This window comes from Dermochelys coriacea, chromosome 10, assembly GCF_009764565.3.
Source record: "Dermochelys coriacea isolate rDerCor1 chromosome 10, rDerCor1.pri.v4, whole genome shotgun sequence".
NCBI classification, from domain to species: Eukaryota; Metazoa; Chordata; order Testudines; family Dermochelyidae; genus Dermochelys; species Dermochelys coriacea.
The window spans coordinates 51,912,733-51,937,820 of record NC_050077.1 but is presented as its reverse complement, the minus strand read 5'-3'; the positions used below and the strand labels follow the sequence as shown (position 1 = coordinate 51,937,820).

General features: G+C 42.4%; 1 protein-coding gene across 13 annotated transcripts in view; it reads right to left on the bottom strand.

The window, feature by feature from the left end:
• The window catches only part of HERC1 (HECT and RLD domain containing E3 ubiquitin protein ligase family member 1), a 173,497-nt gene extending 148,705 nt beyond the window's left edge, over positions 1–24,792 (bottom strand). For all 13 annotated transcript variants that reach the window (XM_038418910.2, XM_038418911.2, XM_038418917.2 and 10 more), the window contains exons 1-10: positions 23,822–24,792; positions 22,155–22,250; positions 21,462–21,656; positions 18,533–18,844; positions 17,040–17,136; positions 15,017–15,160; positions 5,827–5,954; positions 4,167–4,311; positions 3,904–4,075; positions 2,339–2,473 (exon numbers count right to left, since the gene is read on the bottom strand). In XM_038418910.2, coding sequence (XP_038274838.1) covers positions 2,339–2,473; positions 3,904–4,075; positions 4,167–4,311; positions 5,827–5,954; positions 15,017–15,160; positions 17,040–17,136; positions 18,533–18,844; positions 21,462–21,656; positions 22,155–22,250; positions 23,822–24,751 — 2,354 coding nt within the window. In that variant the 5' untranslated portion in view covers positions 24,752–24,792. The remainder of the gene's footprint in view (positions 1–2,338; positions 2,474–3,903; positions 4,076–4,166; positions 4,312–5,826; positions 5,955–15,016; positions 15,161–17,039; positions 17,137–18,532; positions 18,845–21,461; positions 21,657–22,154; positions 22,251–23,821) is intronic.
• Between the last annotated feature and the right edge of the window lie 296 nt (positions 24,793–25,088).

Below are 25,088 nucleotides of genomic sequence, written 5' to 3'. Positions count from 1 at the left end.
TCTACGCTCCACTAGCTTTGCTGTGGGAGGGAGGAGAGTTTGCCAGAGAGCCTTGTTAGGTTCTAAAATTGATTCATTAATTGTCAGAGCCATCTGAAATGGAGCAGCAGAGGCATCAACGAGGCAGTGAGAAGATTCCCTAACTGCCTCCACCTGAATATCTACGGCCAAAAGCCCCCCTTTTTAAGAGCTCCTGGTGAGCCTTGCAGTCATCAGGAAGGGGCAAAGACACCCCCAAGGAAACTGCTTCATCTGGAGAGGAGGATGAAGCTAGCTCAGATTTAGGCTGTGCCTCCTTGGTTAGATGTCCTGACAGATGTTCAACACTTTCTTCCTGCTCAGTACCAGACTTAGTAGCAGGTTCAGGAGGGGATTGATGGAGTTGATTTCCCACGTCTATCTAAGGAAACTGAATGTGACTGACACAGGGAGGATTCAGAAGGGGAAGGAAACCCCAACTCACAAGTTCAGAAAGGCCAGTGAAAGAGTGCTGGACCCCAATGTCACAGGCCACATGTCCATGTCAGCACCAGTTTCAAGGTCTTGCAAATACCCCAAGTGGTAAGGTCTAGGACAGGGGTAAGCAACCTATTGCATGTGTGCCGAAGGCAACATGCGAGCTGATTTTCAGTGGCACTCACACTGCCCGGGTCCTGGCCACCAGTCTGGGGGGCTCTGCATTTTAATTTAATTTTACATGAAGCTTCTTAAACATTTTAAAAACCTTATTTACTTTACATACAATAATAGTTTAGTTATATATTATAGACTTATAGAAAGACCTTCTAAAAACATTAAAATGTATTACTGGCACACAAAATCTTAAATTAGAGTGAATAAATGAAGACTTAGCACACCACTTCTGAAAGGTTGCCGACCCCTGGTCTAGGAGAAGAGTGGCAAGACACACTTTGCACCTGGGAAACATAAGAGTCAACCTCCAAGTCAGAAGAGTTGCTTTCTCCTGACCTCAGAAGGGCCAATCCAGTCCACTCTGGGAACTGGTGCCAGGAGTCCAGGGAAAAGCGAAGACAAGACATTATTGCTTGCTTACATCTCTACAGTACCAAAGAATAAGAGCTCCAGAATGCAGGAGGCTGACTTGATGCTGGGTACTATACTGAGGAAGCTGAAGTCAAGCGGTCTACCGCTACAGGAGGAGTGATCTCCTGCACTACTGGGGAGACCGGCACCAATAAGCTCAGCAAGCCTCTTGCAGCTTGAGGGTGCAGATGGTACTGGGATAGTCTTTGACTGGTGGACAAGATATATATATAGTTCCAAAGATGATGAAGATGCTGCTTTGGACTCTAGACTTGATAGTGCCTAGCCCAGCACCACAATCAATGGTACCGACCTAGTTGATGGATGAGTTGAGGAGTGCTTTGATATTAATTGCACTCTATTCAACACTCTGTTCTCTTTCTTGGAAGACTGAGGGACCAGAGAGATCTGCCTCTCCCAGCAGCGTCCTTGGAAGCCTTCTACTTTTCCCTCGGCACTGGTGATGGAGAGCAGTGCCGGGACTCAGTCAGCATCAGACTCAGTGCACGTCTCACAGATGCTGAAGTTCTTGGTACCATCTCTGACCGAAAAGGCGCTGAAGGTGGTCTCAGAGCAGCCTCCATCAAAAGAAACTTTAGCCTACCCTCTCCATCTTTCTTAAGCTTGAAGTCCTTGCAAATCTGGTACTGATCCCTAATATAAGACTCATGCTAGCACTTCAAACTAGAGAGCGGGTTTCTCACAGGCATGGGCTTAAAGCACTCCAGACGGGGCTTGAATCCCAGTGCCCAATGCATCCCTTAGTACCAATAATGGAACCCCAAACTTGGCGAACTGAGAATAAATTAACTCAACAAATACTAACTAACCCTAATGACTATACAAATATGTAATTACATGCAAGAAAAACAGCTGAGAGCACTTGTTAAAGCAAAGCCAACAGATTAAAACAATCATCACAGCAGTAAGAAGGAACTGAGGGGGACCAGGGGCTGCTCCTCCCTGTATACATGTATGCAGTGGCTTGCTGCTGCAGAAGGCACACAAGCTACCTCGATGTGTACCACTGAAAAAATTTTGACAACAGTCCTTGGGATGTACACAGTCCAAGAGCGGAATGCACATATGTAATCACACAAAGAAGAGAAGTTTGATTTCTGGCATTGAAAAAAATATTGTACTGCAAAACAAAATATATCTGAAATACAAAGGTTGTTTAATCCAGGAAACCAATATCCCATATCTTTACTATTAAAAACAAAAAAATTAACAACAAAACCATACACCCCTATTCCAACAAACAAAACTAAATATGTATATACTGTATAGATACCTTGATGAAGGGAAAGGAAGAGGGGGAATCTCGCTGTTAATTTTATCACAGTACCGCTCAAGAAAGGAGCGGAGATGGGAGAAGGTACTTTCTTCAAGGTCTACACAATAAGGTCTGTGCCATGCAACAACTTGTCTGGAATCAAACATAAGAAATGCATGAAGTACACTGAAATAAATGCACATGAAAAACATGCAACTATCTGTATAATAAATTAACAGTTACAGTAAATTAATATGGTTGTCATGTCAAGGACACGATCATTGCATTCCTTGGCAGCAGGGACACTTGCTGAGATTGTCTGGATTTCTCTCACTTAATTCTCTGCCATTGCAGGGACCTCAGCCCCTCCTATTCTCTGTCTGTGGCACGTAACCGTTTAGTCTCCTGTGGGCTGTAATACTTAGGTCTAAGTTTGGTTGTTGGGTTCAGTGTGCTGATTCTGAGTAGTGTTGGTGGCCTGTGACATACAGGAGGTCAAACTAAATGATATAGTGGTTCCTTCTGGCCTAAAACTCTAAACTCTGGCTCATAGCTTGACGTAACAAAATAGTTATAATCTGATTGCGGCAGAAAATCTTCCTGATGCTCGTAGCTAGTTTCTCTCTTTTCTGTAAATGTCTCTCTGAATCAAACACTGAGCAACTAAAACAAAATATGTGCTTTTATGAGTACCTTAAATATAGGGACATGGGATTTTTTTTTAAGCTGATTCTTAGAGGAGCTGTAAAACATTCTCAAAACTAGTTTGGCATCATGAAAGTTACTAATTCACTACAGAAATTTTGACACAATACTGACGGAGTTTGAAGGGATGCAGTCATTTGATGTTATCTGAAATTAACTAATTTTTGAAATTCCAATTTCTATTATAGCTCCCTTTAAAACAGAATGTTTTGAAAAAAAAAATTCTGTCATCCTTAAAAAAATTGTTAAGAGTTTCTCTATTTTTATATTGCTTTTTATCAGGGTCTTCTCCATTAAACTGCTTCAGCTTCAAGCATGGACAAGGCCTAACAAACAATTTTTAAACTGATTTAGGTCAACCAGAGCAAAGACCTACATGGACACACTTATTTTGATGTTAGAATGGCTTATTTCAGTTAAGTAATACCAATTCCCAATTAAGTTAAACTATAAAAAGCCTCTTAAACTGAAGTGTATCTATCCTTGAGGTTTGTTTACACAAGACCTTAGACAATTTTTTCCTTGCTAATAGATTATACAGGGAAACAATGTAACTGACACAAAGTGCTGTCATATCCACAAAATAAACAAACTTGAAAAACAATTATTTTTCAACTTTTCCATTTTAATAACCTTAAAATGTTCTTTGTCCAATAGTAGGTACAAAGCCTTCAGAGAAAATATTTCTGAATTGACAGTGTCCCTATCTGTTATAACTGTTAAACATGAATCACAATGATAAAAACCAAAAACCAGAAAATCTTTAAAGCATTATAAACAGAACTATTACAATATTGTGATGTACAATGCTGTTAACAAAGTACAATTAAAAATTTTAACACGCATTAGGTTATTTTTTATAAAATGTAGTATTTTACCTGTCCCTTGGAAGGGCTGTCCAGGCAAGGCTATGCGAAGTGCCAGCTGAAATCTGTTGAATTGCTATTCCGTCTAAACCACTTACTTTCTTTGGTTTAGTAATGGGACCAGTGGAATTTCCCTGACCGCACTGTCCCATGGAATTGTTACCCCAAGCATAAACTTCATTATCTAAAGAGACAAAGAAGGAAACAAAATGTGTGGCTCAGTGTCTTTTAATCAAAGATGATTATAAACACCCTATATATCATATTTATTTTACCATGAGAAAGTGCCAAACAATGGCTGTCACCAATTGAAGTATCAACTATTCTTGTAGCAGACAGCTCTTCAATCAGCTTGGGTCTAAGAGCAGTAGCTTCTGAAGAACCACAGCCTAGGCATGCACCACAGCCCCACGCATATACCTAAACACACAAAATATAGATATAGGTTTTCAACACAATATTATTGGTATTTGTCAAGAGACAGAGCTACAGAAGACTATGTGTGTGTAATTACTGCAATTATACCTGTAATTGCACAAGCAAGTTATGTATGTATACTTGTATTTATGCACTCTGTACAAATCTGGGCTCTGATATACCCACTTATATAAAAATTAGTGACTGCTTCATAAATTAATTATACACATTATGCCACAGAAAATTCTTCAGGATAACAATTCTCCAATATACAACACAAGAAAATATATTTGAGAAATTAAATGACCTCAAACCACCATAATTTCCAAAAGCATCATTACATATAAGATATAGAAGATTATTCTCCTGTTTTTAGTCCCAACATTATTTGGTACATAAAACATCCTGTTGTGGGTAAATTTAATCCCGAATTCCTTCCTATTTGTAGGCTTAAATTTCATTCAATCACACCTCACAATACCTTTACAAACAAATCAAAACAAATACTAAAAGAGTTGCAATTACATGTTAAGTAACTGGGATTAAAAGAGATTTTAGTAAGGGCATTGGACAAATATGGCTGTTGAAATTTAGCAAACAATGCAACAATCAAAATTTATCTGAAATATATGTATAAACCTTAAAAAATTATTTTCTTTGGTTATCAAGACCCTTGGGACCACAGACCTTTTCTTTACTATCTGACATGGATAGGAATGGACTGTTGAATCCGGGCCCAAGTACATATATGGCTTTATATAAACACAATGTATTCAAACCTATTACTATATATGCTGCAATGTTCATTAAGACTATGAAATACTCTATATAATAGCTCCACATTTCTGTATTACCCTTTAAAAGAGAACCTTTCCAAGATTGGACCTTTGGTGTTTTGCATTTATAATACCGAAATGTATACTAAAGATACAGATAGAAATTATAAAACTGTAGTTCTAGTCTGTAAAAATAAACATATATTCTTTTTGTGTATATATTCTAGTCTTGGGAATTTTTTCCCTATAGACTGAAGTAGTGATGTGGCACTTGAATATTATACTACATCTATAGTACATTACTGGAAAACAGAAATAATTGTTATGACAACTATGATTATAAACTATCATATTAGTTACCACTTGTACCAATTTTGATCTTGAGGAAGGATGACAGCACTGGATGAGTTATTGTGGGATAGCTCCTAGACATGTTAATAAAGTTGTGGCCTAGTTAAACCACACTTCTGGTGTCTTGTCTTTCTTCCAGCTATGTTTGGAACAAAATTATACTTCTCTAAATTGTATTTCTCTAAACAGAGCATCTATGTTAAGTAAAATTTTACATACCTGTTGTATAACATTTAAGTTTTTTTTTGTTTGTTTTAAAGTGTCTCAAAGGCGTATATTCCTTTTCATAATTTTAACCAAAACAATAGCCATACACATTTAAATAACAAGTCTCAGGCATCTCGTCAAACACCAAGACTGTCGTTCAATATGAAAATATTTTTTTGCCTACCTGTCCTGTTGATGTCAAGGCAAGTGAAGACTGGCTCCCAGCACATACTTTGCGAATGAACATTCCTTGTAAAGCTTCTATAACTTTAGGTTTATATACTCTATTGGTATCACCATGGCCGAGTTTACCTATCAGACAGACACATAAGGTAATATTAGACAAAGTAAACTGCAGTTATGACAGTTATGTGAAGATTTAACTCCCCCAACAAAAGCCTTTTAGATTTCTAAACATTTGCCTCAGTGTTTCTCTTTGGTAGGTAAATATTTTGCTTTATTTTTAAATTATTTTATTGCTACTCAGTAGAAGGAAGCATAGAGGTTGTAGTAGGTGTTTACTGAACACACACCTAGCATACTAAATTGTTTCTTTTCCCACTAGTGTGTTGCTTAGCTCCTCATTTTGTGATCTGTCATTTACTTACGTCTTCTTAAATGTGAAGCCTTAGCATGTTTAGTAAAACAAAAATCCAACTCTCTCTCTCTCTATTATATATATATATATATATATATTTTTATATTTTTATATTTTTTTTAACTTAAAGGATGGCCTGAAAAGTTTCTGAAGTTTTCTAACAGTCCTTCATACGTTAATATGTCTGTTTTTAAGCACTTCACATAATTTTAAGGTTTTCTGTCTTTTCTTTCTCTAAGTTTCTCTTTTGAATTCAGCCCTTTGCCCTCAGCAGTTCATATAACGTCATTTTCTGCGAAAGAGCAGTTGTGACCGGATGTATAAACCCCACACTAGACCTGAAGTTAAAGCGCAACCATAGGCCTAAACGACCCAGCCCAGCTGCAACTGCAGAATATGTTTCAGATGGAGGAGGGAACTTAAAAGGAAAACGGACAGTTCAGAAGGGGGTTGAACAGGCAGGGAAAAGTACCTGCCTTGAGAGCTGCTGCAAAGGGGTGCTACAGGAGCTTTCATCTGGAGAAAAGGAGCCTAACTGCTGTGCCCAGACAGAGCGAAGGACAGGACAATCCATATCTTTTTCTTTTACTGGTCCACCACAGAGCGCAAAAAGAATGGTTACTTGCTTTCTCGTAACTGTTGTCTTTTGAGATGTGTTGTTCATGTCCATTCCACATTAGATGTGCGCGCGTCGCGTGCACAAGCGTCGAAAACTTTTTCCCTTAGCGGCTCCCGTTGGGCCAGCAGGCCCCCCAAGTGGTGCCACTGCACCCCGCATATATACCCCCGCTGCCCCGACCCCCTCCAGTTCCTTCTTGCCGGCGACTCCGACAGAGGGGTAGGAGGGAATGGACATGAACACCACATCTCAAAGAACAGTTATGAGAAAGTAACTGTTTTTTCTTCTTTGAGTGCTTGTTCATGTCACATTAGGTGAATTACAAGCTTACCTCTGGAGGAGGGTAGGAATCATGGAACAACTGCTCGGAGGACCGCTCTGCCAACTGCCACGTCCTCTCTGGCCTGCTGGTTGACCGCATAGGGGTCGTGAAGATGTGCACCGAAGACCAGGTGGCTGCTCTGCAGATCTCCTGAATCGGGACCTGTGCCAGGAACGCGGTGGAAGTCGCCTGCGCCCTGGTCGAGTGGGCCATGACCGCCGGGGCCAGAACACTTGTGAGCTCATAGCACGCCCGGATGCAGCTTGTAATCCAAGACGAAATCCGCTGCACCAACATTGGGAGGCCTTTTAACCTCTCGGCCACAGCCACAAACAGCTGCGCGGATTTGCGAAAGGGCTTGGTGCGCTCCAAATAGAACGCCAGCACTCAACGCACAACCAAGGTGTACAAGCTGCAGTGACTCGGGTCCGTATGGGATTTCGGGAAAAACGCCAACAGATAAATGTCCTGGCCCAAATGGAATTGGGACACCACCTTAGGGAGGAACTTGGGGTGCGGCCGGAGCTGCACCTTGTCCTTGTGAAATACTGTGTATGGCGGCTCAGAGGTGAGGGCCCTCAGTTCGGACACCCATCTGGCCAAGGTAATGGCAACCAGAAATGCCACCTTCCAGGAAAGGTGGAGGAGAGAACAGATAGCGAGGGGGTCCCATGAGTTTAGAAAGGACCAGGTTAAGGTTCCATGGAGGGACTGGGGGTGGGAGTATGGGAACACCCTCTCCAACCCTTTAAGGAACTGTCCCACCATTGGGTGGGAAAAAACTGAGCCCCCGAGAACCACGGATGGAAGGCGGAGATGGCCGCCAGGTGCACTCTGAGTGAGGATGGGGCTAGCCCTTGCTGCTTAAGGTCCAGGAGGTACTCCAGAATGGCCTGCACCGGGACCTGGCCCGGCTGCACCTGTTGGAGTTCACACCAACACAAGAACCTTTTCCACTTGGCCATACAGGCCACCCTGGTAGAGGGCTTTCTACTGCCAAGCAGAATCTGCTGCACAGGAAGGGAGCACTGGCTCTCCAGGGCGTCTAGCCACAGACCCTCCACGCCGTCAGGTGCAGTGACTGCCGGTTGGGGTGGAGAAGCCGCCCGCTGTCCTGAGCGATTAGGTCCCGGTGTAGGGGCAGGACTACTAGGGCATCCACTGGCAGCTCTAGGAGCGATGTGTACCAGTGTTGGCGGACCCAGGCTGGGGTGATGAGGATCACCGCTGCCCTGTCCCTGAGCACCTTGAGCAAGACTTTGTGCACCAAGGGGAATGGGGGGGAAGGCATACATCAAGCTCCCTCTCCACAGGATCGCAAACGTGTCCGCAAGTGAGCCCGGGCTGTGGTCCTGGAACAAGCAGAACCATGGGCACTGGGCGTGGGAGCTGGTGGCAAACAGATCTACCCGGGGAACCCACCACCTGCAGAAGAGCGAATGCATGACGTCCGCCCTGAGCATCCACTCGTGCATATGGTACAACCTGCTGAGGGAGTCCACCAGCTCGTTCCACACCCCCAGGAGATAGGATGCCTCGAGGTGAATAGCATAGGCTATGCAAAGGTCCCAAAGGAGGAGAGCCTCACAACAAAGTGGCGAGGAATGAGCCCAGCCCTGCTTGTTTATATAAAACACGGCAGTAGTGTTGTCTGTCAGAACTGTCACACTGTGACCACTCAGAGGGGCGTGAAAGGTCTGGCAGGAGAGACGAACCGCCCTGAGCTCTTTCACGTTGATATGGAGCGACCGCTCTGCCTCGGACCACAACCCCTGCGTCATGAGGTCCCCCAGGCGAGCCCCCCATCCATGGTCTGACGCATCCGTCACCTGCGTTAGGTCCGGAAGTGGGGTGGCAAAGGGGATGCCTTCACAAACCACAGGCTGGGACTGCCACCACATCAGGAAGTCCAGCACATCCTTTGGGGCTGTCACTACCAAGTCCAGGGGGTCCCTGCCTGGGAGGTACACCTGAGCGAGCCACGCCTGCAGAGTCCTGAGTCTCAGGCTGGCATGCCTAACTATGTGCGTGCATGCTGCCATGTGGCCCGGCAGCCGCAGGCAGGACCTAGTCTTTGTTGGAAACTGGTGCAGGGAGGCCACTGCCTGTTGGATAGCCCGGAATCGGGATACCGGAAGACTTGTCCCGGCCTGCACCGTGTCCAGGGCCGCCCCTATGAATTCCACTCTCCGCGTGGGTATGAGCGTGGACTTGGGGATGCTGACCAGGAGCCCCAGCTCGCGGAACAATCTCAGGACCACCTCCACATGGCCCCGCACCTCCGCCTCGGATAGGCCCACCAGGAGCCAGTCGTCGAGGTACAGGTACACCCAGATTCTCTGCCTCCATAAGAAGGCCGCCACCACCACCACGCACTTCGTGAACACCCTTGGGGCCGCGGCTAGACCGAACAGGAGAACCACAAACTGATAATGTTCTCGGCCCACGGTGAAGCGTAGGAACCGCCGATGTGCTGGGAAAATGGCGATATGAAAGTAAGCATCCTTCATGTCGAGGGTGGCGTACCAGTCTCCCGGATCCAGGGAAGGGATGATAGTGCCCAGAGAGACCATGCGGAACCAGGCCTTAACCAGGAATTTGTTGAGCCCACACAGGTCTAAGATTGGGCGAAGGCCCCCTTTGGCCTTGGGGATGAGGAAGTACTGGGAGTAGAACCCTTTTCTCCTTAGGCTGTGAGGCACCGCCTCTACCGCCCCCACCCCTGTAGCAGTGAGCAGACTTCCTCCTCTAAGAGATGCTCGTGAGAGGGGTCCCTGAAGAGGGACGGGGGGGGGTGAGAGAGGCGAACTGCAGCGCGTACCCGTTCCACACCATGCGCAAGACCCAACGGTCCAGCGTAATGGTGGACCACGCACAGGAGAAACAGGAACAGGACAGGCAGCTCAGGAAACAAAGCGACAGATCCGGTGACTGGTCTGGTACGCTGTCTTCGGGTGCACTTTCAAAAGCCTGGCTTAGGGCCCAGCTGGGGTTTGTGCTGGCCTTGGTTCTGGCCCAGCGCATTACTGTTATTATTGTTGTTGCGCCATCGCCTGTTATCCCTGCCTCGCCTATGGTAAGGCTCATGACTGTGGTGAGGCTGGTACTGGCGTTGAGGGGGAGGCTGCAGCTTAAAGGGCTTCCTCTGGGTCGCTGGGGCGTGCATACCCAGCGACTTGAGCATAGCCCACGAGTCCTTGAGGCTAGGCAGCCTCAAGTCTGTCTGATCAGAGAAGAGCCCGGACCCTTCGAAGGGGAGGTCCTGGAGCGTATTCTGGCCCTCGGGGGGGGGGGCAGGCCTGACTCCTGGAGCCACGCCAAGCGCCTCATGACCACCCCTGACGCAACTGTTCCAGCTGCCGTGTCTGCTGAATCCAAGGAGGCCTGGAGAGAGGTCTTGGCTACTGCCTTGCCCTCGTCCACCCAGGCCATAAACTCCTGTTGGGAACCTTGCGGGAGGTTGTCCTTAAACTTTCCCACTGCCACCCAGGAGTTGAAATTGTGCCTGTTGAGGATGGCCTGCTGGTTAGTAATCCTCAACTGAAGGCCCCCATATGAGTACACCTTTCTACCAGAAAGGTCCAGGCGTTTTGCCTCCTTGGCCTTAGGGGCTGGGGCCTGCAGTCCATGGCGCTCCCTTCGTTCACCACCGAAACCACTAGAGAGCATGGACTCAGGTGGCAGAATAGGAACTCATAGCCCTTAGCTGGGGCAAAGTATTTACGCTCCACTCCTTTAGCCGTTGGAGCACCGGAGGCCAGGGTCTGCCATATAGTCTGATAGTTAGACTGAATGGTCTTAATGAGCGAGAGCGCTATTCTGGATGGCCCTTCGGGGCTCAAAATGTCCACCATGGGGACCTCCTGCTCAACCGTCTCCTCAGCCTGCAACCCCAAATTTTGGACAACTCTGCACAGCAGCTTCTAGTGGGCTCTATGGTCTATTGGCAGAGGGCCGGATACCTCTGTACCCATCACTGCCTCATCGGTGGAAGACGAGGAGGTTAGCTGCTGCTCGACCCCCTCTGGTTGGTCCTCCTGCTCCCCATCTCCCGTGGCAGGGGCCCCTGGCTCATGCCGGTGCGGGAGTCCATGGGACAGCACCGGGCTCGGTGCCGGACTCTCCGGTCTAAGCTGGGGAGATGCTGGAGGCCTGGATTGTGTTGCCTCTCGCACCGTCTGGTGTCAGTGCAGGGACTGGGACTGCTGCACCGAATAACTTGCCCTGGACGGGGCCCCTTGGCGCTCCTAATAGGCCCAGGGGGTCCAGAAGGGCCAATGGCCTGGCGGCCCCCATTGAGGTTGCCAGCTCCCCTGAGGATCCCTGCTGTCCAGGCCCTGGTGCGAGTAGCTATAGCAGCCGGAGCCGGCGCGGACTGCGGCGACGACGACCGCGAAGGCCATGGCTGTGCCAACGATCTGCACTGGCGGGAGAATGAGCAGCTCCTGGCTGAATGGGACTGGGAGCGGTACTGAAATCCGCGGGAACAGGACTAGCACCAGCGTTACCGGGACCATCTACAGGAGACCTCTGGCGAGCGCCGTCTCAACTCCTCTCGATGCCGGTCTGTGGGCAGTGCCGGAGAGCAATGTGCCCTTCCTGGCACTTCTTCGCGTCGACCCGCTGCAGGTGCCGCAACCTCCTTCTGGGCCGCTGGCAAGTGCGAATCTGAGGAGTCGGAGCTCGACCGGGACCAACTCCGGGAGCGGTGCCAGGACAGCGTCTTCGAGCAGCGCACCATTGTCGGCTTACCCCTCCGCGGCGCCCAAGGCATGGGTGCCAGAGAGTTCTCATACGGGAGGGGGCTCGCCGCCAACAGCTTGATGAGGTCCTTTGCGGCCTCAAAGGTGCCAAGTGTAGAGGGCTGATCCATTATGCCCTCGAGCCCATCGTCCACACTGAGCTCACTTAGGTCTGGGCGCTAGGACCGCCTGTGTCAGCGCCGGTACTGAGGCCTTCCCACTCTTGGGCAGTGCTCGGTGCCTTGGGAGGCGCCAGTCTCCTGTGCGGGGAATGACCACGCCTTCCTTTAGGCTGCACCGGGGAGGACGATCGGTGCTGGGGCCTAGCCTGGTGCTCTGGGGCCGGGTCTCCCAACAGCTCCGGGGCACTACGCACAGAGGAAGCCTAAGCCAGCGTCAGGAGCTCCGGGCCCAGCGGCTGCAATGCGGCCTCCATCAACGGTTGCGTTAGGCAAAAGTCTATTTCTTTCCTTGTCTTTGGTTTGAATGCCTTGCAAATCCTACACCTTTCAGTTTGATGTCCATCCCCCAGGCAACGTAGACACGAGTCGTGGGGGGTCACTAACTGGCATAGGTTTGCGGCACGTGGCGCAAGCCTTGAAGCCGTGGGCCTGTGGTATGCCCCGCGGCCAGTGTTGGAGGCCTCCAAGCACCTAATCACTTAAGTGTTCACAATCTATATGTAAACAAACTGATAACAGCTACTCTCAGGCTAAGGGACTGCTCTTCTATATGAGAGAGAGAGAGAGAGAGAGAGAGAGAGAGAGAGAGAGAGAGAGTGTGTGAGGTTGTTCCAACACCACCATGGACGATAAGAAGGAACTGGAGGGGGTCGGCCGGCGGGGGTATATATGTGGGGCGCAGTGGCGCCACTCGGGGGGCCCACCAGCCCGACAGGAGCCGCTAAGGGAAAAAGTTTCCGACACTCGTGCACGCAGGGCGCACACACCTAATGTAGAATGGACATGAACGAGCACTCTAAGAAGAACTTGGATTTTAGAAAGTGGGTGATAAGGAAAAGGCCCAGGGAGTGCAGATTTAAGGTGCTCCTAGGTGCTAGACCCTTGGTAATCCTTGCAGGGTTCTGGATTGGAGCCCAGTAGAGTGAGAGGATCCGGGCTCCCCTACCAACCCCCCTCCACATTAAGGAGGGCATGACTCACTAACCAGCACCAACCAATCATAGCAATATAAAGAATTCCATAGATGTGTGTTAATCAATAGGGGTGGCTGAACATTTTTTGAAGGAACAGTTTTCCATCAAAATATGCAGTTCCACAAGAATCAAAATGTTTTGTGGAACACGTTCATTTTGACAAAGTTTTCTACAGGAAAAAGGAGATAAAACCTTTCATTTCAACATCATCAAAACATTTTCATTCATTTTGTTTGGACTTATATTTGAATATATATACATATATTAAAATATTGATTTTAATATATGTATATATTATATTCAATGTGTATATTGTGTATCTTTTAATATTTTAAAGTCAAAATGAAACATTTCAATGGTCTTGCATAGAAAATTTCCTGAATTTCACAGGAAATTTTGGTTTTCATTCCAATTTGAAACAATTCCTCCTCCCCTCCCCCCTGCACCGGGGTCAGAATTCCCCATGTAATGAACGTTCTAGTTCCCAACTAGCTCTATTAATCTCTGACTGCAATATGAGCTGCTGCTCTGAGCTTTTTCACCTTCCACACACATACACTGTGCTAGGAGGTGGCAAAGTAACAGCTTTAATCTTAACAAATCCAGTTGCTCTAACCAAGACAGTGAGTAAGTAAAAAAGCTTGATAGAGAGAGGAATCCTATTTGCACTCTGGCTCTGAAATAGCTGTAAAGACAGGAGATGGCAGAGTCTGAGTCTCTCTTATTCTGGCTTTTCCTGCGAGATGTGGTCGTGACAGCAACTATTCCAAATATATATAAAAAAACCATTAAAAGTTTTGACAAAAAGAAATAAAACAGAAGTAGAACTTCATGGCTCAGGAGTCACATGAGATGAAAAAGTGAACAAACCTGAAAAAAATTTACACTACCTTTAAATATTTCATTCAACATATTTGCAGACATGATAAACTTTTAGTCCATTTTTACACAAAGTCTACGTTCTAATATTAAAACTTATTCTTATATTTGTGTGTTGACTTCACTATATCATTTTTGTCTTAAGAACTACCAAATAAAATAAAGAAGTCAAAGTACATGGACTGTATTCTGGCTGGAATCATATGGAATGGTAATTGAGCTAATAGTGATCACTTCCATAGGAAGTAAATGCATAAAAGATACTTGTACTGAAGAATGTTACACTACAATGTATTGGATTTGAAGCCAATAATGAAGATTGTGAAATACATCTTAGTTTCCCTATATCTTCTGACAAGAAGTTATTCCACCTACAAATCACAGATTAGATTCTGACCTCTCATACACAGGCGTATTGACATGCACAGCAATAAAAAAAAATAAAAATAATAGAAAACACTTATGTATATTAATTCCAATGTGTTTCCAAAAAAAATGGGTGAATCTCATTATAAGTATATTAAATACATGGAAACTGATGGGCATGTTACTTAATTTCTTTATACAAGATCACACAGCAACCAGAATTATGACTTCAGAGACCCAGTCCTGTGCTATGATCACTGTACAATGCTACTTCAGTAAGATCAGGTAAAATCATGCAGATCTTGTAGTTTTACAAGTCTCTCACACTAAAAGACATAATTGAAATGTGTGGTAAAAATCAATACATACAAATGTCTTTTTTTTTTTAAATCCTTCATGGACTTGCCTCAACTAATCACATGAACTTAAATCTCCTCTGACACCCCTGAACAAGTCCTTCTGCTTAATTACAATCTTCCTTTCTGTATCTACACAATTTCACAAGATATTTGCATCTACAAACAACCTTTTACCTCAAGTTCTCACCAATCCTCAGTTTTAGCTCCTCTGTTGATTACAACTCAGTCCATTTGATGTGCAATAGATTTTTCAAAAATGTAGAAATACTTCATCATATTTCAGATCACAAATGACCCATGTTAACTATTATTAAAATTTTAGTTTTTACATACCATTATCTCCTCCTCCAAATGACCATACTGTTCTTCCATCTTTGGATAACGCTATTGTGTGTGAACTGCCACAGGAAACTTCTCCTACATTGCTAATGTCTTTTACTAAAGTTGGAATGTTACGGCTATTGCTGTCACCATGACCTTGGAAAAACAAAAAATGTATTTTGATATGTTTCCTTCCTCCTGTTTATGAATTCTAAGATCCATCTGTAATTATAATGCACAATAGAACTTTGCTAATTCATCACCTTGTAATTGACACAAACATTTTATGTTTCTGCTTACTTCTCAGCAATGATTTAATAGAAAAGTTCTGTAGTAAGGTCTCAAATTACTAACCTTTCATTATTTTTACAAATGTACTACAGAACTTTTACCAGTGCATTATGAAGCATCATAATTTAGGGAAATTTCTTACCCACTAATTAGATTTGTTTCACCAAAACTAGGCTAGATGGGGATAACATACCCTTTCTAATGCTGGGTTGTGGCTAGCCCAAAAGATAGTAATCTCATAGGGTAAGTGACTTCCCTGAACGTGGACCTTAAAAATCAGTATGTGCAGGTAAGCATCACAGAAAGCCACTGAACCCAGAACTACCCAAGATGAGTAGCCTGAAACACTGATCTTTGAATCAGAACAGCAAATCCAGGAATATGTATAGCCCACTTCGGGTCCAGGTAAACACTTGAAAGCCCAGAAGCTGTGGGACTATAGCATAAATTAAATAGATGCTATGATCTTCCTTATCTGGAGAAAATAGAGCAATAAGACTGAACATGAGACTGACTTTCTAAAATCTAGCAGCAAAAAGACCTGAGTCTCAGAGCAGCACCTACTGAAAACAGGAACAACTGAAACCTGGTATCCAATAAACCTTAAATGTACCAACTGTGTTCTGCTTTTGCTACCTGCTGGGAGGAAAGCTACATTACCCCAGATCTGATCTGGCACAGGACAAAAACTGAACTAGTCAAATGAACGAAATACATTTTAGATGCAGCATACTCGTTTTAGATGCAGCATACTCGTAATAATTTCTCACTTATTATTTTGCAAAGTTCAGTAATTCATAATGGATCACTCTAATCAGTGTGAATTAATAAAGTTCTAGTGGTATTGTTATTTGAGCACCTTTTTCCTGATGAAAATTGCAGTGAAAAAAAATTTTTTTAAAGAACTTATTTGCATACACTGTGAAATTTCAAAAACACAGAAAAGTATGTTTTTCATTTAACAAAATTAACATAGAACATACAAATTTTAATTTGCTCACCAAGCACACAAATCACCATTAATCTTTCTTAAGATGGTAACTCCTGGAGTGCTACTGTTTTAACTTTTAAGAATTAGTAGAGGTAAACTTTTACCTACAATAATTTCTTTACCATAAACAATTACATACAGCAAACCATTAATATTGATATTAACAGTTCAATAGAAAAAAAGTCACTTAGTTATAGCCCAAATAACTTCATAAAAAAAGTAGAAAATTCAAAATCAGACAAACCAAAGGAAAGAGAAAAATGAATACAGTACACTTACCCTCATTCAAGAAACAGAAATTTTTCTTCCCTCTCCGTTTCCCCCATGAGTATGTATACAATTTGCCCCAACATTTCTAACTTCCAGTTGGTCCTTTCTGTATGTAATCCTACCACTTAAGAACCCAAAATACTTTATGACAAATTTGACCTACATTAAATTTTGCCATGTTCTACAAAGGTTTTTTGTTTTGTGTTTTTATTATTACAGAAGTTGTTCAGGAAGCTGGAGTATTTGAAGTATGGGGGTTTTGTTACCAAGGAAGGCATAGGAGACAGTTTGGAGCACTGGGAGAAGCCTGCTTTTTGAAAACAATCAGACATGTAATAGTTAATTTTGCAAAGTAAATATGAAAACTTTAGAAACATTATACAAGGAAAAAATCTGAATAAATGTGTAGGGTCATTATTGAACATATGCCCTTTTCAAAAGCAACAGGTCATGTCAATTTCATACAAGGAATTTTGAAATTACCTAGTCTTCCGAAGTCTCCTTCACCCCAAGTATACAATTCTCCATCTTCTGTAACAGCAGCACTGTGTCTATATCCAGCTGACACGCATACAACTACCTGCATTCATGCAAAGAAAACAACGTTTCTAAAACTGAAGCTGTTGCAAGTAGTAGAATCATACAGAATTTTGAGTCATCAAAGAACAGGGATATGAAAGTTTGCCTTCAGTAAGAACATTGGACTACTGTATTATAAATCCATTTTTCCCCCCATAAAATATATCTTGTTCATTAAATTATAGTTGCAAAAACTTAGTATTTAACAGGCATTTGCAAATGGCAGGGGGGAAAGAAAGAAAGACAGAAATCTGAAATTTAGCCATGTGGCCGCAACTTTTATTTATCAAGCAAGCTTAAACAGGAGTAATTTAAACTGGATAATGCCTGCAAGGCAACCTAGTCTGGCAGCAGTAAATGGGAAAAGGGAGGAAAACCCACACCCAGCTGTCATCTGCCCTATTCCCTACAGGTGCAAACCAAGACCTATTATAGGGTGAAGCATGAAAAGGCTCACTTCCACCCTGTAAGACCCTCTTATGAATATTGCACCACCTTCTTCTTCTGGATGGACCAATCTGTTTCAAGGTCTGGGAACTGTGAAGGACCTGGCGCGGAGTGCCGACGAGCGAGAAAAAATTCACAGGGGAGCCTCCCCAGCTGAAAGCTCAGGCGGGACAGACAGGACAGTCCTGCGGGCCGCATGTGGCCCACGAGCCGGAGTTTGTCCACCCCTTTAACAACTGGTTCTAAACCGGCTTCAAAATTTAACAACCAGTTCGCGCGAACAGGTGCGAACCAGCTCCAGCTCACCACTGGGTCTGTTCCTTTCCACCCCACTGCCCCCCACAGTACGGCAGTTGTAAGAGTGGCTCATCTTAATCATCTCAAGAGAGTCACTTAAAAAAAAAAAATCACTTAAAGTGGTATGTATTGCCATTTAATACTGAGAGAGAACTGACAGCAAGAAACTCCCATGTGCTATTCCTGGCTCTACAACTGACTCCCTCTGTGGCCTTGACATGTCATTCAACCTCTCTCTCTCAGTTTCTTCATTAGAAAAAATGGGAATAATATAGTATTAATCTACTGCACCAAGGAGTTATGAGAATTAACTAATGAACTCTGAAAAGGAAAAGCACTATCAGTGTTAAGGATTCTTTGTTAAAATTGTTACATGTAACCAAAAAAATCAGTAATCTTCTGAAATTAGGTACCAGTTCAACAAAGGACTTAATCACATGAGTTAGACCCACTGCCCACCAAAGGAACTACTCACATGACTAAAGTTGAGTGCATGTTTAAGTACTTAGCTGAAACAGGTAACTTCTACCCTTCTAGTCTCCCCAAAAGAGTAATCTTGTATACAAATTGAAATATTTGAACCCTTATGGAAGTAACAGCATTGAATTAAAAAGGCATGAAAACAAAAAGACATTCCATTACATAAAACATACCTTTCCTTGTAAAGGACCCTGAATAAGTTTGGGATATTTCTGTGTTGAGCTATTTCCATGTCCCAGTTTTCCATAGTCACCATCACCCCAGCTGAAGACTTCCCCCTCTGTGGTAAATGCTAAAGTGTGACCATCAGATCCTTTCGAAGAGGATACCTTTTTAATAGACCTGTGAGGCTCAAAAGTCAATTTTTTCAGTGTGGACTGGTTATTGGAGTCACCAAGTCCTAGCCGCCCATAGCTGCCTTTACCACAGGCTCTGACAGAACCATCCGTGGAAATGACAAAAGTACAATATTGTCCAGCTTCAATCTATAAGCAAAAAAGGTAAAAATATTACAAAAGAAAATGCATTAGATAAATACATTAGAGCACAGCTTAAAGTTTGTACTTTTAACAGAATGCTGTATTCTTTCATGGATCCCTTTTGTGATAATTTTCAGAGTGGTAGCCGTGTTAGTCTGTATCAACAAAAAGAATGAGGAGTACTTGTGGCACCTTAGAGAGTCTGTTTTTGAAATTTTTTTGCTGAAGAACTGCGACTTAGTTCTGTAACTGGGCGACCAGGGAGATCTTGGGAGACAGGCCAGTCCTCACTTACAAACAGCCCCCCAACCTGAAGCAAATATTCACCAGCAACCACACACCACAAAAAAAAAAACCGAAAAAAAAAAAAAAACCACACCACACTAACCCAGGAACCTATCCTTGGAACAAAGCCCATTGCCAACTCTGACCACATAGCTATTCAAGGGACAGCATTATAGAACCTAATCACATCAGCCACACCATTACAGGCTCATTCACCTGCACATCTACCAATGTGAAATATGCCATCATCATGTGCCAGCAATGCCCCTCTGCCATGTACTTTGGTCAAACCAGACAGTCTCTACACAAAAGAATAAATGGACACAAATCAGACATCAAGGATTATAACATTCAAAAACCAGTCAGAGAACACTTCAACCTCCCTGGTCACTCAATTATAGACCTAAAAGTCGTAATCCTTCAACAAAAAAAAACTTCAAAAACAGACTCCAACGAGAAACTGCAGAACTGGAATTAATTTGCAAACTGGACACCATTAAATTAGGCTTGAATAAAGACAGAGTGGATGGGTCATTACACAAAATAAAAACTATTTCCCCATACTAATTTTTTCCTCTACAGTTACTCACACCTTCTTGTCAACTGTTTGAAATGGGCCATCCTGATTATCACTACGAAAGTTTTTTTTCCTCCTGCTGATAATAGCCCACCTTAATTGAATAGTGTCTTTAGAGTTGGTATGGCAACACATTTTTTCATGTCTCTGTGTATATATATATATATAATCTTCCTACTGTATTTTCCACTGCATGCATCTGATGAAGTGGGTTTTAGCCCACGAAAGTTTCTGCCCAAATAAATTTGTTAGTGCCACAAGTACTCCTCGTTCTTTTTGCGATAATGCAAACTAAAAATTAAGGGGCGTTTGGACTTGAACGAGCTATGGGAACGCAGGTTAAGTTGATCTTCTGTAAATCTTAAATTCCAAAATAAAGCTATTTTCTTGCTACACAGATACACCCCAATAAAGCTATTTTACCTAGTAATTTGCACCTCTTCACTCATATAGTTTAAGTTGTAATTCTCACCTTAAACACACAAAACTAAATCAAGCAGGAATAGTAAAATAACACATAGGTACTAGGAACTTTCTCTGGCATGAGTTTAGCGAGGATGATTTGGGCCTCCTTTAGCTCTGTCAGATTCATGAATGGACATGGGATTTCTTTACCGCCTTGGCCATCCCAACCCTGCTTCCAGAGTTAAAAAACAAAGAAACAACTTAATGGAATAGATTTAAAGTTGGTTATGCTTCACTGTAACTGATGATAAATTGTCCCTTCTATACACTATTATGAATTCACTGAACATTAAAATGTGTAATTCTATTAACAATACACAAAACACAGAAGAAATATGTATTTAAGGGCAATAAAACTAAGGATTAAATGTTCCTGGGCAGAATAAGATTACCTGGAGAACACAAACTGTGCAGCACACTAAATGTTGTGTGAGAATTTACTATACTATTTAAATAACCACACACAGAACATATACTTTTGTATATTATATTTGCTTGAAATGTAGTTATGTTGATGCATAAGCCTGCCCTATTAGAGATGTGAACCTACTGTCCTTTGGCATATAAAAATTCCCATTGACTTCATCAGAACTGACTGCAGAATCTGGACCATAATCACATCTTTATCTAGTGACCAAAACAAGCTTTTACCTACACAAACATTGCAAAGCCATAGCAGCAAAAGAACTTCAGCAAAAGAACAAACTTTTCTATTGTGTCACGTATCAACAAAAGTGCTAACTAAGTTGTGCCAGCAGAATCCATGACTGAAAACGGAAAGAACAAAGAGCTAGTCAAGCTTGCTGTGCCAGCAGTTAGACAGATCCTGCTTTGACTTTTAAACTAAGCAAACTTGATGTGAAAGTAATTGATGGAGAATAAATATTAACAGCTAGAACATCTTTTGGTCTTTAGGGCCACTTTTTCTTTTATTTGGGTAAAGAGTGAAGCACAAAAAATGTAGTAACTCAAAGAATCTTCTTTTCGAACAGCTTTTATAATGAACTAGAGGATTTACTTATACACTTGTTCACAGTCATTTAGGAAAAAATGATTCATGTTTAAGTGTTACTGTAGAGAACAATCATGTTTCTTCACAGACCCAAAAAGAATTAGGATACATTTCCAGATGTTTTTCTCTCTTCAAATATTAGGACTTGGCAGTCAAAACTAATCACAAAAAACTCTTTAGATCTTGTATATTAAAGTATAAAAACTGGAAAAACTTCAAACATGATATGCATCTTCTTAGTTTACGACTACAGTACATTAGATACCACTACAAAAATCACTCACAGTTTGTGCATCAGAAAAACTTGGTGCTAGTTTGGGCTGAAGTATTTTCTCTTGTGTTCCTTCTACCAGCTGGTGGCTGCTGTTACTACCCCAAACATACACTTCACAAGTCTCAGAAACAATGGGAGCATCACCAGTTTGTATACTGTCAGGGCTGGCACATGTTCTAGAATAGTCTGATGCCATTCGACAAACCTAATGCAATAAAATAAAAAACAACACTAACAAGGTAACTAAACAAGAATTTTAGTTGACTTTCAATGCATTTTCCTATTGGCCAACCAACAAATGTATTCTTACATTCCCATCATTCTGATTAATTCAATTTTCTACCTAATGCACAGTACTGACTTTTAGCAGTCATCTGGTGGTTAAAATGCAGTCCTGGGTGTCAAAAGATATATGGGTTGTACGCCCAGCCATCCAACAGACTTGTTGCATTATGATCTTAGCCAAGTATCTTAGCTTCAGTCTTCCTTCTGTAAAATGGGGATTTCTCCCCCCTCCCCACCCTCCATTTCACAGGATAGGTGTGAGATTTAATTCATAAAATGTTTGTAAAACACTTGGATATCCTTGGAAGGACCACAAAGTTAATAATTTCACTTTAAAAAAAAAAGTGAGCTAAACAAATAAGTGAATTGTATTTCGCACTGTTTCACTCTAAACTCAGAAGTTCATTAAAAGACATACCTCCTCAAACAAACATAAAGCTGCCTCATAGAGAGAGCATAAACCATCAGGCGTTCTAGTTGGTTCCCTCCACTGACTTCGATCAGCAGATGATCCCTACAATTTAAAAAACATCGGTGATGTTGTTAGAAAGAGAAGTACACACAGCAACGGCACATTACACAACATTCTTGATGCATTTATTCTTCTAGGTGTGCAGTGAAATCAAATTTGTTTTCGGAAATCAGTCTATAACCAAAACAAGTTTTAATTTTGAATAACTAAACAATAACATGGGAAATATATTCATAAGACTTAATTTTTAATTAACCACTCCAAAAATAATGGTGGGTTAATTTTTAAGTTTGAGTTTTGATTTCCTTAATACTGTTTTAAAGTAGTTATTTGTGTGCATTTTTAAGGTGCATAATTTTTCTCTTAAACCACAGATCCAACACTATTATTTGTGTATGATGCAAATCCTCCAATGGTTTCAATTATGTTATTACATTTAATCATAAAAACAAGTTAGACATATTAGATAGCTTCAATTCTATATAAGCAGAGGTTTTTTATGCAAACACTGGTCTTTCATTGGTACATTTATCGCACATAACTAAAGTCTGAAAGACAAACACTATTACAAGCATTTTAAAGCGTCTGGTTTGATTCAGAATCTGATGCAAATCCTCCTAAATAAAGCACTGGTCCCTAATATATCCCTCGGTCAGCTCACCTCCTTTCAACATAGAGCTGACACAAACTGTAAAATACCCATATGACCAACTGTATTACTGTGCATATACAATATTCTGCAGTACATTTATTGGTTTTGTGCTGTGCCCCACCCTACCCAAAAAAAAAATTCTCCCATTCTTTTAATCCCTTTCAAAATAGGTTTAATAATTTAGGTTTTTTAGCAGATGGGCAGGGCAGAGGTTTTTGTTTTTCAGTTTAAGAGAAAAATCTGCCCCCGTTTGAGTTTGTGCATATTAAGCTTACGCCTGATAGATTTTTGATTGCACATCCCCCCAAGATTTCAAGACTTTAAAGAATATTCCAGAGTGGGGAAAGGAACCTCACTCCGGAAGTGCCCACAGCACAATGAAATTTACAAGAATCGCATCAATTTCACTCTTGTTCAAAACTTACACAACAGCTTGTAAATTTTGCTGTTTCTCCTAAAGGTACAAGCAGCAGACGCCTGGGTTAGTTAGGAGGGTGGGGATGTCACATGCGACACAAATTTGAACAGTGAACCAAGTATACTACACAACTTTGAACACTAAGCGAGTCCAACAGAAAGCAAACTTTAAAATCCAGTTTTGTACTTTTTACTATATTTCGGAATAAAATGTATTTGCAAGTGGATAATTACTCGTACGTTCTTCATACTCTGTACTGTCACACCAGAAGTGTCAGATTTTTTGTTTAGTTGTCTTTTTTAGGGGGCTGAGAGTGGTAGGCAACAAGACATTCAAACAAGGTGATAATGAATATAATTATCCAATTTCTAACCTCTTCAAAGCAATTATACTACTAATAAAAATGGATACATATTCCATTCAGTTTTGAGGTGATGGTTTAGATTCAAATTAGTAAGAATTTATTTAAAAGTTGTTAATTAACGACAAAAAGATTTAACCAAAATAAAAATCAAATTCCAAATAGAAGTCTTAGATACATACCAAAGATCTCCGCATCTGTGTTAATATATTCATAAAGCAGTCAAAACTGATCATCCCTTCTTGACTTTGCTGCATTTTGTTTTTCTCCATAGCATTTACTACAGCTGATGCTCCTAGAGCCATCTCTATCCATTCAAGAAGGTATCTCAGAGAGCCACGCTGGGCAGCTAAACCAAGAAGCAACTCCGATGCTAGCCTACGACCTAAAGTATCTGCTCCAGAGTTAGGAATAGTTACTCCTTTAAGAAATGTCGTTACTTGTGATAAACAGTCAAGTCCCATTGGTGGAATCTTACTTTCATTTGCTAGAGATAAGGGTGGCAAAGAGCTCACAACTTCTATTGCAGTATGAATGACATCATTGCAAAGACTGAGGCCAGGTCCTGAAGCAGGCATCATCCAACTTTGTCTTAGTAGTGCAAATAGCAAGCTTAGTCCAGTCCGGACTCCCATTTCTATTAGAGCATCTGTACTTGACCTGGGACGCTCACTGATAGAATGGACATCTGTTGATCCAGAACTGCTTTCTGGAGAATGCTGTTGCTGTTTCACCTTGCCTTTATCATGATATTTATTAGAAAGTGCATAGAAGACACGCTGCAACACAAGCAGACGTTTTCGAAGTGCTCCAGCAAATGGAGAATCTGAACACACCATCTTAGCCAGTGCCAGCTGGCTGCTAAGAAGGGCATCCAAGTAGTGGTCCTGTTCATCACTGGATAAGGATTCACGTTCAAAATCTGGTAACTGAGGTCCTTTGAGGCACAGAACCTGTTGGGGCAAGGGCACTACTTCCTTATTGCTGACTAATTTAGAATATAGGACAGAAACTCCCTCCCTAGTGGCAATAGATTCACTGTCCTCTGTGATCCAGGAACTGTTTAGATGTTCAAGCCATTTCAGCTTCACTGGTGGCACCATAGCTGCCATCTTTGTTTATTCTTCTGCCATTAGTCCTAGAAATGCAAAAAAGATTTATAGGCATATGCAAAACCATCCTTATTACTTGTTCCTCCAATTAAAAACCAAATCCATCTTTATATTATATATACACAAAACAAAAACAAAAAACACACACACAAAGCTAAGGATTTCCATTTGTTTGTGCCTAAATTTAGGCACCTCTACCCAAGTTCAGATACCTAAATAGCTGTCAGAGTTCCCACCAATTGCAATACAAAAACATACAGAAATTCTGCAGACTAATTTTGATCCTCATTTGAAAATGCACATCAACAGCTCCTAACAAAAAGGCAGAAATCTGCAC